Genomic DNA, 13,897 nt, shown 5'->3' with positions numbered 1-13,897 from the left:
ATAGTGCGCTTACATGGAGTGCTAGTGAGCATTATTTCAGATAGGGACCCAAGGTTCACTTATAGATTTTGGAAAAGCTTACAGCATGCCTTGGGATCACAGTTGAATTTGAGTACTGCTTTCCACCCACAGACTGATGGTCAGTCGGAGCGAACCATACAGATATTAGAGGACATGCTCAGGGCATGTACAATGGAGATTAGTGGCAGTTGGGAAGAATATATACCTCTTATGGAGTTTGCCTATAACAATAGCTACCAAGCTACAATTGGGATGGCTCCGTATGAGGCATTATATGGCAGGAAGTGTAGAACTCCTTTGTATTGGGATGAGGTAGGCGAACGTCGAATGTTAGGACCGGAGATGATACAGATGACTTGTGACAAAGTCGACGTTATTCGAGAACGAATTAAAGCAGCTCAGTCCCGTCAAAAGAGCTATGCGGACACCCACAGAAAAGACATTGAATTTCAACCAGGAGAAAAGGTATTTCTCAAGATCTCTCCTACTAAAGGGTTGCAAAGGTTTCACAGAAAGGGGAAGTTGAGCCCAAGATATATTGGACCATTTGAGATCTTAGCCCGGGTTGGCTCAGTAGCCTACATGCTTGCTCTGCCACCTTCACTTGGGGATGTTCATAATGTATTCCATGTATTCATGCTAAAGCAATACGTTCATGATCCCTCTCATGTATTACCCGTAGAGCCAGAATACCTTGAAGCTGACATGACCTATACAGAGCAGCCAGCTGAAATTTTGGACCGAAAGGTGAAAACCCTTCGCAACCGCTCCATTTCCTATGTAAAGGTGCGATGGGCTAATCATTCACTTGAAGAAGCGTCTTGGGAGAAAGAGGATGAAATGCAATCCAAGTACCCTCATCTTTTTGATCAGCCAGGTACGCAATTTTGAGGACGAAATTTTTCAGAAGGGGGGGTAAATGTAATACCCTACTTCTTAAACCTGGTCTGATTTCACGTTTGACCCGGTTTAACTATGCAGGACCCAAACCAGAGAGAGTTAGAGTGGGTTCCTTATGGACTATGATGGCAAGGGTGACCTTAAACACCGGCTGGCCCGACAAGTCCGAGCCAGTGCCAGAAGAGACGGGAGTACCCAAGTCGTGTACATGCACCTATCATAAGGCCATGTACGGATAAAGCAGGTATTGTAGCCGTATATTAAGGTGTATACGTATATTACGTCGTATGCCAGGGGTGGAGTTTGCGCCGAGGCCCGAACTCTGTCAAAATCCCTAGTTTTGGCCCTCAGGTGGGCGGACAGGTGGGCGCACCCACCCACCTGACTGACCCATCCATGTGAACTATTTAGTTATTTAGGAAGTATATATATAGCATTTATGGTTTTCTTTTCTTTTCATTTATGACACCCGTACGTTGGTGAGGATAGTAAAGAGGAGAGAGAAAAGAAAGGGAAGAAGAAGGGAAGAGAAGGAAGAGGAAGAAGAGAAGGATTTCAGCGGCGCCGAAGCTTGATCTTCCCATTCCGGCGCCGGAAGAGTGATCTTCAACACTAGATCTACATTTAGAGGTAAGCAAAGTTGGGTTCCTTAAACATTCACCATACCCAAGCTTAAACCCTTGATTCGAATAGGGTTTCTTGAGATCTTGTAAATCCCTTTTGAAATGATGAATCTAAGGTTTAATAGATGATTTATGTGTTGATCTTGAAGGATTTGAAGAGGTATTGACAAGGTTGAAGAAGCATTGTGGTTTTGAAGTGATTTTGAGGGTTTGAAGGTGTTCTTGAGCAAAGAAGGTAAGATGGCTTCCCATCACTCGAATCTAACCTAGATCTAGGTTAGAACCATCCTATAAGACATTGAAAGTGTGAAGAATGGGTTGGGAAAAGCCCCATTTGAATCCCCAAAAAATAGAGAAAGTTGAGAAGAAACAGCAGTTTTCCCGCCAAGACCGGTGGGCCAAACCGGTGGGCCATCTGGCCTGCCTATGGGCAGCCGCCTGAGAGGGCAGGGCCTTCGGGCACAACCGACGGGCTAGACCAGTGGGTAAATCGGCGGGCCACCCTGCCTGTCGATCTTAGCAGACCCCCCTACCCCAATCGATGGGACAGACTGGCGGGCCAACCGGTGGGCCAGCCTACCCACCGGTCCAAACCTGTGGGCCAGACCGGTGGGCCAGACATGTGGGCTGTCTGACCCACCTGTGAGGCCCCGAAGGTGATTTTTACGTCCGATTGGACCCAAATCGAACGTGTGACCCCCTTTTAGGATTTTAAACATGATCGTGTCATTGGATCGTGTTAATTTTGATTCCAAAATGGTGAAGTACTAACCCCGCTCAATCATGTTAGGTTCACCAAATCCTACGCGTCTCGCATCGGATCTCACCCGTACCGAACGGGAATCCTTGTACACTATAGGTAAGTGGGGAGAGGACGTTTGGCCTTGTTTCAAGGCATTGTTTGGCATTCCTTTAACTGTATCTAGTCTAGTCATGCCATCATAAAAATGCTATGTAGATTAGTCATCCTCACATTGTTATGCATGTGTGCTATGTTTACTTTCTAAATGCCAAGTGATAAGATGCTTATGTGATGAATGTTGACATCATTGTGCACAATGCATTAATAGACTAGATGCCATAGTCGGCTTGGAAACGAGTGTATTGGTGGCCCGTGGTATGGGACGCAGTGGCACTATGCAATCGTACTATTGTCATATAGGAACATGCGGTTTAGGATTTTCACCATCCCGTGCTACGACCCTTCCCAATAGGGGTTAAGGTGTTGGGTTACCATTTGGGGGGAAGCAGTGGTCGCGGTTGTCGGGTCACTGTGGCGGTTAGACATAATGCCCGGTGGGTCATTAGGACAGTCGGCAACCCCGGTGGTATATTCAAGAGGGCCAATCGTACTACTTTTAAATTGCTGGAGTCAGCACCTTTAATTTCAGTCATTTATATTTCTGTTGAGAGCTGGTGGTCGGCATGTTTTTACTTTTCTGAGTACTCACAGTGGGCCTTCTCCGATAGCCCTATGGGCGAATCGCGGGATGAAGTTCGCGGCTCGTACCCGGAGTATACACGCACTATGGCTGTAGTAGCACTAAACCAAAGACTTAGTAATGTTGCTTAGGTGGATGTGATTTAAAATGTATTGCATGGCATGTAGTGCATATGATTGTGTTTTGTTGTGTGGACTGTTGTGTGGTCCATCTTACCACTTACTGAGCTAGTGAGCTCATCCCACGTATACACCCCTTTTTAGATGATTTTGCAGGTCATACATCTGAAGAGCACGGGGTGGGTCCTATAGTCGAGTTCCCTGAAGAGGACTGGTGGGCCCCTGAGGAGTTAGGGCACGACACTGATTGCTCGTGTGAGAGTTGTGCTGCGGGACCGCAGTTCTGATGCCGAGCTGAGCTCCACTTTTTGAGGCCGAGCTGAGGTCTACCCTGTGATGCCGAGCTGGGCTTAACCCTTGATGCCGAGCTGAGCTCTAGCCTTTGATACCAAGCCAAGCTGTGTACTCTGATTATTTTGATGGTTTCCTTTATGTACTTGATATGTGAATCGTACTTTTATTGTGTAAATATCATGCCTTCGGGCCCACATGTATATAACTATTGTATCACAATTCGGGTATCAAGTATTATGGAAATATTCACAGGTAAAACTTAGTCTTTCGCTGATCTGATAAGTTTTTATTAGTTATGTGTATGCTGTAGTGGAATACAGTATCAGATGATCATGGCAGGTTTGGGTTAACCGGTGTTAACCCGGTCACTAGCCCGGTTCAGTGTGAACGAGGTGTGACAAAACCGATGCTTGGTGGAGGGCTACTGAGCCTATTATGAGAGCAACCTACCCCACCCTCACTTGGGAAGACTTCAAGGAGAGCTTCTTTGGGAACTACTTCCCCGAGACCGTTCGGATAGGAGATAAATGAGTCCCCCAATCTGGTTTAAGGGTCTCGATCGGTGCTAGAATACCAACAAAGGTATGAGGAGCTGTACTACTTTACTCCGGAGCACATTCAAAATGATAGGTCCAAAGCCAGGAAGTTTGAAAAGGGTTGAGGCCCAGCATCAGTTCTACTATGGTTGGGTTGAAGCTGCAGACATATGTTGAGGTGGTCAAAGTGGCCAAGTCCATTGAGGACCAACATAGGGACAATTTCTCAGCTCAACAAGGAATGGGGAAGAGGCCCACGGTGTCCTTTGATTCCAGGGGAGCCAGCAAGCACTCAAGAGGGCCTTATATTAACCCAACTCCATTTCAATCAAGAAGGCCGGAAGCAAGTCAAGCCTCCCAATCCTCCCGCTCCAGTGGTATATCTCAATCTATGGTTTCATGCCCTAAGTGTTTCTATTGTGACCAGCTAGGTCACCAAGCCCACCATGCCCCCATCGGAAGCTGGGTGATGCACCTTATACCTTGCCACCTAGGCCCCAATAGGCTTATACATCCAATCAGCCGGCCCAACCATCACAGGGCCACAGACCACAAGGAAGGGTATTTGCTATGACCACAGAGGATGCAGAAGCTACACCGGGGGTGGCGACAAGTACATTATTGATATCAATTTTACTTGCACATGTGTTATTTAACTTAGGAGCATCCCATTCATTTGTGTAACATTTGCAAAGAAGATGGGAATTCCGCCCAAGAGCTTGACCCAATGCTTGGCAGTGAATACCAAGAAGTGTGGTGGGTTTGAACTACATGTATGAGCCGTACCTAGTGACCATAAATGGACATGACTTGAATGCACACTTGATCAAGTTAGACATGACCAACTTCGATGTGATTTTAGGAATGTACTGGTTGTCCACTTATAGAGCCAGAGTGCTATGTGCAGAAAATGTGATAATTTTTAAACCCCGTGATAAGGGAGAATTTACTTTTGTAGGGTGTCAAAGAAACACAAAAAGATTATTGTGTCAGCACTTCAGATGAAGAAGCTACTAGATCAAGGGTGTCAAAGCTACTTGGCATCATGACAAATACTGAAATAGAGGTCAGACCATTGACCGAACTAGATGTGGTAAGGGAATTTCTCGACGTATTTTGGGATGAGTTGACAGGAATGCCCCTGGACCGAGAGACAGAGTTTGTTATAGACCTACTCCCCGGCTTGGCACCAGTGTCAAAAGCTCCTTACCGCATCGCCTCAACAGAACTGAAGCAATTACAAGTGCAACTTCAGGACATTCTAAAGAAGGGATTCATTAGACCTAGTGTGTCTCTTTGGGGAGCACAGGTACTGTCTGTCAAGAAGAAGGACAAAAGTATAAGGTTGTGTATTGATTATCGAGAGCTTAACAAGCTAACCATCAAGAACCGGTATCCTTTTCCAAAGGAATGATGATCTATTCGATCAACTACAAGGTGCTAAGATATTCTCCAAGATTGACCTTAGATCGGGCTACCACCAGCTCAGAATTAAGGATAGTGATGTCAGCAAAACAGCTTTCAGATCTCTGTATGGACATTACGAGTTCTTGGTAATGTCATTTGGACTGACCAATGCACTGACTACATTCATGGACTTAATGAACCGGGTATTTCAGGATGTCTTAGACAAGTTTGTGATTGTGTACATTGATGACATCTTGGTATACTCCAAGAGTGCAGAGGAACATGCTGTTCACCTAAGGCTAGTACTGCAACGTCTGGGAGAAAAGCAACTCTATGCCAAATTCACCAAGTGTGAGTTTTGGCTTTCATAAGTGTCATTCCTAGGCCACATTGTCTCATATAAGGGTATAGAGGTTGACCCAGGCAAGGTGAAGGCAGTTCTAGTGGGACACCCCCAAGAAAGTGGCGGGCATTCATAGTTTTTTGGGATTAGTAGAATACTACAGGAAGTTTATTTAGAACTTCTCCAGCATTTCTGCACCAATGACCCGAATCACACGTAAGGGTGTGAAATTTGAGTGGTCCAATGCTTGTGAGAAGAGCTTCAAGGAGCTAAGGCAAAGGTTGTTATCAGCTCCGATCTTAACTATTTTGATCGGTAGAGGTGGTATGGTTGTGTATAGTGATGCCTCCAAGCTAGGATTGGGTTGTGTGTTGATGCAGCACGGGAAGGTCATTACCTATGCATCCTGCCAGTTAAAAGACTATGAAAAGAACTACTCCACCCCTGACTAGGAATTAACAGTGATAATTTTTGCCTTGAAAATCTGGAGGCATTACTTGTTTGATGAGAAGAGTGAGATATACAATGACCACAAATGCCTCAAGTATTTCTTCACCCAAAAGGAACTCGACATGAGACAGAGGCGTTAGTTGGAATTGATGAAAGATTATGATTGTATACCATCCACTACCACCTAGGGAAGTCCAATGTGGTAGCCGATGCACTTAGTCAAAAATCTTAGTCACTGACTCTTGCATCCTTGACTATCAATGAGAATCTCCTAGAAAAGGTCAGGAAATTATATTTGGAGCTATTAGTGGAAGGTGTCACCTTGTCACTATCGGCATTAGTGGTACAGCCTAGTCTAGTGGACAAAATTACTACAGCTCAGGGTACTGATGCAGAGTTGTAGAAATTGATAGCTGACTATAAGGAGGAAAACCAGAAGGACCCATATTTCTCTTTGACTGATGGAGGAATTCTTAAGTTCAAGGGAAGGTTGTGCGTGCCTAGTGATGATGACTTGAGAGATACTGTTTTGAAAGAGGCACATAGCTCCCTATACTCCATTTACCTTGGCAGCACTAAAATGTATAAGGACCTAAAGGGTTCATACTGGTGGAAGGGAATGAAGAATGATGTGGCCACACATGTAGCGAGGTGCCTTACATTCCAGTAGGTTAAGGCCGAAAGACAAAGGCCCCATGGTTTACTACAGTTACTACCTATTTCCGAGTGGAAATGGGAGAATATTACCATGGACTTCATCATGGGCTTACCCCGCACCAGTAAGGGTATGGATGCCATTTGGGTAGTTATGGACTGCTTGACCAAGGCATCTCACTTCATCCCAATTAGGGTCACTTTCTCCATGGACAAGGTTGGCTAAGCTATACATGGACAACATCATTCGATTGCATAGTGTACCCGTTAGCATCATCTCTGATTGAGATCCTATATTCACTTCTAAGTTCTAGACATGTGTGCAGGGCTATGGGCACACAATTGAAATTCAGCACAACATTTTACCCTTAGATAGATGGACAGTCGAAGAGGACCATCCAGACCTTGGAGGACCTACTTCGAGCATGTGTCTTGGATATGTGTTGCAGTTGGGATGAGCACATCTCTCTTATTGAGTTCTCCCAACAACAGTTACCAGGCACCATCGGCATGTCTCTGTTCAAAGCACAGTATGGTAGGAAATGCCAGACTCCTTTGTATTTGGACAAAGATGGTAAACGACACATTCTAGGTCTGAACTTGATACAGGCCACTAGTGAGAAGGTGAATGTGATCAGAGAAAGAATCAAGGCAGCTCACTATAGACAAAAGAGTTATGCAGATGTCCAGGAGGAAGCATCTGGACTTTGGGGTTAGAGACAATGTATTTTTACGGAGCTCCCCAGTCAAAGCAGTGATGCGGTTCGGCAAGAAGGGAAAGCTAGTCCTAGATTTATGGGACTGCATAATGTATTGGAGAGGATCAGACTAGTGGCTTACAGGATTGCTTTACCACCAGAGTTGGAGGGTACACATGATGTCTTCCATGTATCCATACTGAGGAAGTACATTTTCGAACCCACTCACATCTTGACTTACATACCACGTGAGTTGGACAAAGATTTTGCTTATGTGGAGTATTCGAAGAAGATTGTTAACTGAAGGACCACATTCTCCGCAACCATGCCATTTCCTTTGTCAAGGTAAAATGGATGAATCACCCAAAATAGGAAGCATCCTAGGAGCGAGAAGATGAAATGAAGAAGCAGTACCCCGGATTGTTCGACTTACCAGGAGCGTTCAATTTCTAGGATAAAATTCTTATAAGGTGGGGGGAATGTTACACACGTACCCTAACCCGATTTAATTTGAACTACTGTAGTAGGTCTTTGACCGGAAGTGGAAATTATCACTGGGTTTTGGCTCGTGGAAGCCCATTGTAAAAGGGGGAGAGATGACCCCACTTGCTCATGTATTGTTTGCCAATCCAACTGGAGGGGATCAAGCCTTCCGATCCCAGACACTAAGTGACCTGACACTCTTACACTTAAATCCTGGCACACACCAAAATAGTTAGAAGACCATACTTAAGACCTAGGGAAATCACCTATGGGAGACCTACTAGGGGACAACAAGTAGTCAAGACAGCTAACTGTCTTGACCACCAGAAGCACCTGGGCCTGGATCTAATGGGCTGAATCCAGTGGCCACTTGTGCTGCTGAACTAGTTTTGATGCTCGTGGACCCCACCACCATCATCGGGAATGACTCCGGATGATTCCGTATACACCTCCACACTTTTTCCATGACTTGTATTTTGTATGAGTCCAAGGAGATGGGCCTGCGTGTCCCGAATCATGAAATAATCCATTTGGATAAAAGAGGACCCAACCAAACAGGCCCCAGTGATGGGCTACTAAATAAGTGGAAATGAGGATTCATTTTTCCTCATTTCTCACTTGTACAATCGTGGGAGAGGGAAAGAGGAGGAGAGAAGGGAAGGGAAGGAAGGAGAAGAGGAAAGGGAAGGAGTTTGGAGCTCACCTTGGTGCCGATTGCCCGCTTAATTATTGGAATCCATGCCGGAGGTAAGTGCCACCTCTCCTACCACTCTCTCTCTTCATTTCAAGCTAGGGCAAATTGAGTATGGATGTGAATCTTAATCTCCACACCTCCCTAAGCTTGGGGAGTGCGTATTTCACCTCCCTGGTGTGATTACCGAGCTCAAACCAAGTCCAATGAGCTTTGGCAACGAGATGGACCAAATGCCCCCACTTGCTCATGTATTACTTGCCAATCCAACTGGAGTGGATTCAAGCCTTCCGACCCCAAACAGTAAGTGACCCAACACTCTTACACTTAAATCTTGGCACACACCAAAATAGTCGGAAGACCATACTTAAGACCTAGGTTCCTATGGGAGACCTACTAGGGGACAACAAGCAGTCAAGACACCTGACTGTCTTGACCACCAGAAGCACCTGGGCATGGATCCAATGGGCTGAATCCAGTGGCCACTTGTGCTGCTGAACTGGTTTTGATGCCCGTGGATCCCGCCACCCGCATCGGGAATGACTCCGGATGATTCTATATACTCCCCCACACCTTCTCCGTGACTTGTATTTTGTATGAGTCCAAGGAGATGGGCCTGCGTGTCCCGAATCGTGAAATAATCCATTTGGATAAAAGAGGACCTAACCAAATAGGCCCCAGTGATGGGCTACTATAAAAGTGGAAATAAGGATTCATTTTTCCTTATTTCTCACTTATACAATCATGGGAGAGAAAGAGGAGGAGAGAAGAGAAGGGAAGGGAAGGGAAGGAAGGAGAAGAGGAAAGGGAAGGAGTTTGGAGCTCACCTTAGTGTCGACTGCCGGCTTAGTTGTGGAATCCTTGCCTCAGGTAAGTGCCACCTCTTCTACCACTCTCTCTCTTCATTTCGAGCTAGGGTAAATTGAGTATGGATGTGAACCTTGACCTCCACACCTCCCCAAGCTCGGGGAGTGCGTATTTCACCTCCCTAGTGTGATTGTCGAGCTCAAACCAAGTCCGGTGAGCTCCGACAACAAGATGGACCAAATGAACATCTACAGTTTCGATTGTTCGATTGACGTATCTCCCAAATGGCCCAATGAAATTGAGATTTCTTTAGCTTAAAATGATTATGGGAAAATCCCCTATAGAGTCCATGGAACAAATCCCGACAATCGAACCCGTGCCGAAAAGCCCCAAAACCCACAGGCAACTTCTGTGTTTCCATCGGAAACACCCCACCGGAAGCACTGGGCTAAGATCAGGTGGGTGAATCCGGTGGGTTCCTGAGCTTCGACTGCTCTTTGTCAGTACCACCAGATTCACATCAGATGTGAATCTAGAGGACTTCACCCATGAATCCGGTGATGTGTACTATCCAACCCTGTACTATCTAGGTTGGACAGTGTCTGACTCCTTTGGGGGTAAACCCTATGGGCCTCTTCCGATGTTCCCAAAACGTATTGATGTTCGGCTACCTTTGTGCCTAAGACAGAGACACGCATGTACCCTAAGGCCGGTAGTGAGTTGAACAAGCGGTTTACATACTTGGAACCAAATTGATACAACACATTTAAGGTGACGGATGGTTGACTTTTGTTTCCAAATTGTTTAATTATTTTAGAGCTGCTCGCATGTGTTAGGATTTTCACAAGATTATTTAAATTCCTTAAATGATTATGATGTTCCATAACATGTTATATTATTGCATAATATATTGTTTTTGGAACTGATATGAGATGTATGTTGCGAGATGGAATTCGATGTCGCCGAGGTGGTTCCGGTATCGTGATTGTCGTATGGATGTTGCATTCATGCATTGATTATGTGCATTAGATTAGATGTAATCACGAATTACACTTTGTGGCTAATGTTGATCCCAGTATTGTGTACTCTGGGACTGCACTTGGAAATAGATACGCTTTGTGGCCGATGGTTATCTTGGTGTTGCGTAGTCCATACTCAACTGCTTTGTATGCTATAATAGGTATATAGTCGTGGGTTACACTTTGTGGCCAATGGTATCTCGGTATCATGTACCTCCGGACTATACTTAGAAATGGACCCGCTTCGTGGCCGATGGTAATCCCGGTATCGTATGGTCCATACTAATTGTATCATTATAAAAGGCATCCATTTAGGGGATTGTGGTTAGGTGACATTTTCCATGCTACATCCCCTTGCCAACAGGGGGTAAGGTATTGGATAACCCATGGTATGATTTGATTGTTGTCGGAGGTGGGAATTAGTCCAACGTGGCCTATGGTGATCCTGGTGCCATGATTGCTAGGAGGGGGTTATCAAGGGTTTGCTGGGTGACCGATGGATGCATCCCAAGACCGACAAGCTCCTAATCACGGCCTAGGCTTGTATAACTGTGTAGTCAATGTGCAAGTTCCGAGACCATGGATACAACCTAATGTGCCATAGTAGCAGTACCTGACTTAGTTGTATTGTTAGCTGGTTTAATAATCAAATGAATTACATCAGTCGCATCATGGACCAGGTATTTAATTCCTATATTCATGTCATCATGGAATATTATATATGTGAATGTTTGTGCTTGGTTGTGCATGAACCCCATGTATATGCCCCCTTTTAGATTATGATGTAGGTACTATCGTGACCTCTGTTAGTTAAAACGGGAATGGCAAAAAAACATTGTTCGGTACGGGCATGTTTTAAATGGATCAAAACGTGAACGGGACGGTCAAAGATACGATCAAATATGAAAAAAAGGGGAAAAATAAAAAACGGACGGTACATGTTTTAAACGTTTATATTTAAATAATACGGTGTAAAAAAAGGGGCAATATATAGACATAAATTGACATAATAATTCTCTAAATACCTGGAAAACAATCAAAATAAATATAGATAATATCCATATTTCAATCCAAATTCTAAACCTATTATGTCATGAAATAACATCAAAAATATATCCATCCAAAGATTAATATAAGATCCAAAATACACCATTCAAATATCCAAAATACATCATTTAAATATCCAAAATCATCATCCAAACTACATAATCCAAAATGTATCATCCAAATTACATCATCCCATTTCATTAAAAAAAAAGCACAAGTGTATCATAATATAGAATTAGGTTGATCATGAATAGATTCAACATATGTCTCTTCAAGTCTCTCTATCTCCAACTCAATGTTTACATCAGGCAAATCACCAAGTTTCTCTAGGTCAATAGGTTTTGTATCCTGAATTGCTCGGCTTTCATACTTTTCCTTCATCAAAGAATTCATTTTAATGTATACCAAATCTTCTAACATTTTTGGAGTTAATATATTCCTCTTCTTTGTTTGTGCTGCGTCCCAAGCACTCAAATTCCTCTCGCAAGGAGAGGAACTACAAGGTTGGCTTAAGATTCTGCAAGCAACCTTCTGAACCACAGGAAGATAACCACCCATATATTCCCACCAAATCCCTACAAATTAACACAAGTAAACACATATAAGGATGACATACAAATAGAAATATAAACTTAATTAACTAACAGACTTACTTGGATGGTTAGTTTTCATTAAAGACTTTCCTGTGATATTGAACAAATTTGGGCTCCTCATTCGATACTCAACGATTTCTGCAGTGAATTGCTCATGATCTTCTAGAGGAACCATTGTTGCCACAATACATTCTTGAGCTTGCACAACTGTACTTGTCTCAATAAAAAGTCCACCATCAAACAAATTATTAGGATTTAAAACTGCAACAAGCTCATGAACATGACGAATTATATTCTTTTCCACCCTGGTATCAAACAAATCCAATGTGGTAAAGTACTTTACTCCATCACTCTCCTTTAACTTCCTTAATTTTTCTTTTGCCCTAACAGTTGCTTCATACAAGTAACATGCAGTGGAACCATCTGAATCAACAAGGCGAAGAATCCTAATGAGAGGATCTATAAAAGCAATAACCTCCTTTGCCTCTTCCCAGAATATATCAGATTGAATTATCTTGACAGTCTTTAATGCTATTTCAACTCTATTGCAATGGAAGCCTCTCCATTCAGATGATGCAACCAGTAGCTTTAACTCATTCTCAACTACAATAAGAGATTGGAGCATTAAAAAATTAGTAGCAAACCTTGTCTTGCAAGGCTGCTTAATCTCTTTGTCATTTGTGAATTCCCTCATTAAGGCTATAATAGCTGTGTGCCTGTGCATATAATCCACTACATGTTTACCATCATCAATAATTTTCCTCACCCATCTAACATGTTTATGGATATCCTTTAAAAGCAAATTAATCCCATGTGCAATACAATTTGTCCGATACATGTGAGACCATTTTCCAATCAACATATCACCACAACAATTATAGTTAGCACCATTATCTGAAACAAATTGCACAACATGTTGTGGTCCAAGCATTTTAATAACATTAGATATTTCTCTAAAAAGATATCCAGTAGTAATATTATTTGAACCACATTCAATACACTCCAGGAATACAGCCCCACCAGGAGAATAAGCTATCACATTAACCCAAGACCTCTTCTTTAGGTCAGTCCAAGAATCAGACATTATTGTGCAACCTGTGCCACCCCATGTTGATTTTATGTTGCTCACATATTCCATGATCTCTACCTTAGCTTCAGGAATCAAACGGGTACGAAGAGTAGAGTAACTAGGAATAACAAAATCCTGACCATAGGCATAAGCACCTTTCATCATTTGAATAAAAGATTCTGTCTGAATAACATTGAAAGAAATGTTATTCTTAACAAAAAATTCTCCTATCATCTTTTCTAATAACTTATTGTCTTGTTTAGCAGCCAACTCTACCATTGTGGTTTGATGAATGCTCTTACCATGAGAATTTGTGGAGCCAATTCCACTTTCTAGGGTCTCATTCGTCCTTTTCTTTTTAGATGCACTCAAATTCATTTCTGCACTGGTTTCAGCTTGAACATGATCAGGGACTTTTGTACAAATTTGAACATCATGGCCAGTCAAGCAAGCCAAATGAGCCTTCACTTGAGTAACACTACCAGAGTAGTCAAGTTCACAATAATTGCATTTAAAACGGCTCGGCCCAAGTGGTTGTACATGTTCCCAAAACTTATCATTTTTTCTAACAATTTTTTAATAATATCAAGTACCTACATAATATGCAATCAAATATTTATTCAAATTTAACATATATGATGAGTACATATGAGAATTGAGAATAAAGAATTAACGATTAACAATCAAATATTTATTCAGAT

The 13,897-nt window shown here is 43.1% G+C and overlaps 1 protein-coding gene across 1 annotated transcript; it reads right to left on the bottom strand.

Annotated features, from left to right (window-relative positions):
* Window positions 1-12,382: 12,382 nt before the first annotated feature.
* Window positions 12,383-13,574, bottom strand: LOC122064506. Its single transcript, XM_042628214.1, has 2 exons — window positions 12,471-13,574; window positions 12,383-12,388 (listed from the first exon to the last, which is right to left on the bottom strand). Exons 1-2 carry the CDS (start codon window positions 13,572-13,574, stop codon window positions 12,383-12,385), a joined length of 1,110 nt encoding a protein of 369 aa, XP_042484148.1.
* Between the last annotated feature and the right edge of the window lie 323 nt (window positions 13,575-13,897).

Source organism: Macadamia integrifolia, unplaced genomic scaffold (genome assembly GCF_013358625.1).
Source record: "Macadamia integrifolia cultivar HAES 741 unplaced genomic scaffold, SCU_Mint_v3 scaffold1674, whole genome shotgun sequence".
In the NCBI taxonomy this organism is placed as follows: Eukaryota; Viridiplantae; Streptophyta; class Magnoliopsida; order Proteales; family Proteaceae; genus Macadamia; species Macadamia integrifolia.
Note: the sequence above shows the minus strand (reverse complement) of the source record. Positions and strands in the feature narration are given on the sequence as shown.

Excerpts from the sequence above, each read along its gene's own strand:
- LOC122064506 (XM_042628214.1), bottom strand. The coding sequence starts at position 13,574 with ATGAATTTGAGTGCATCTAAAAAGAAAAGGACGAATGAGACCCTAGAA.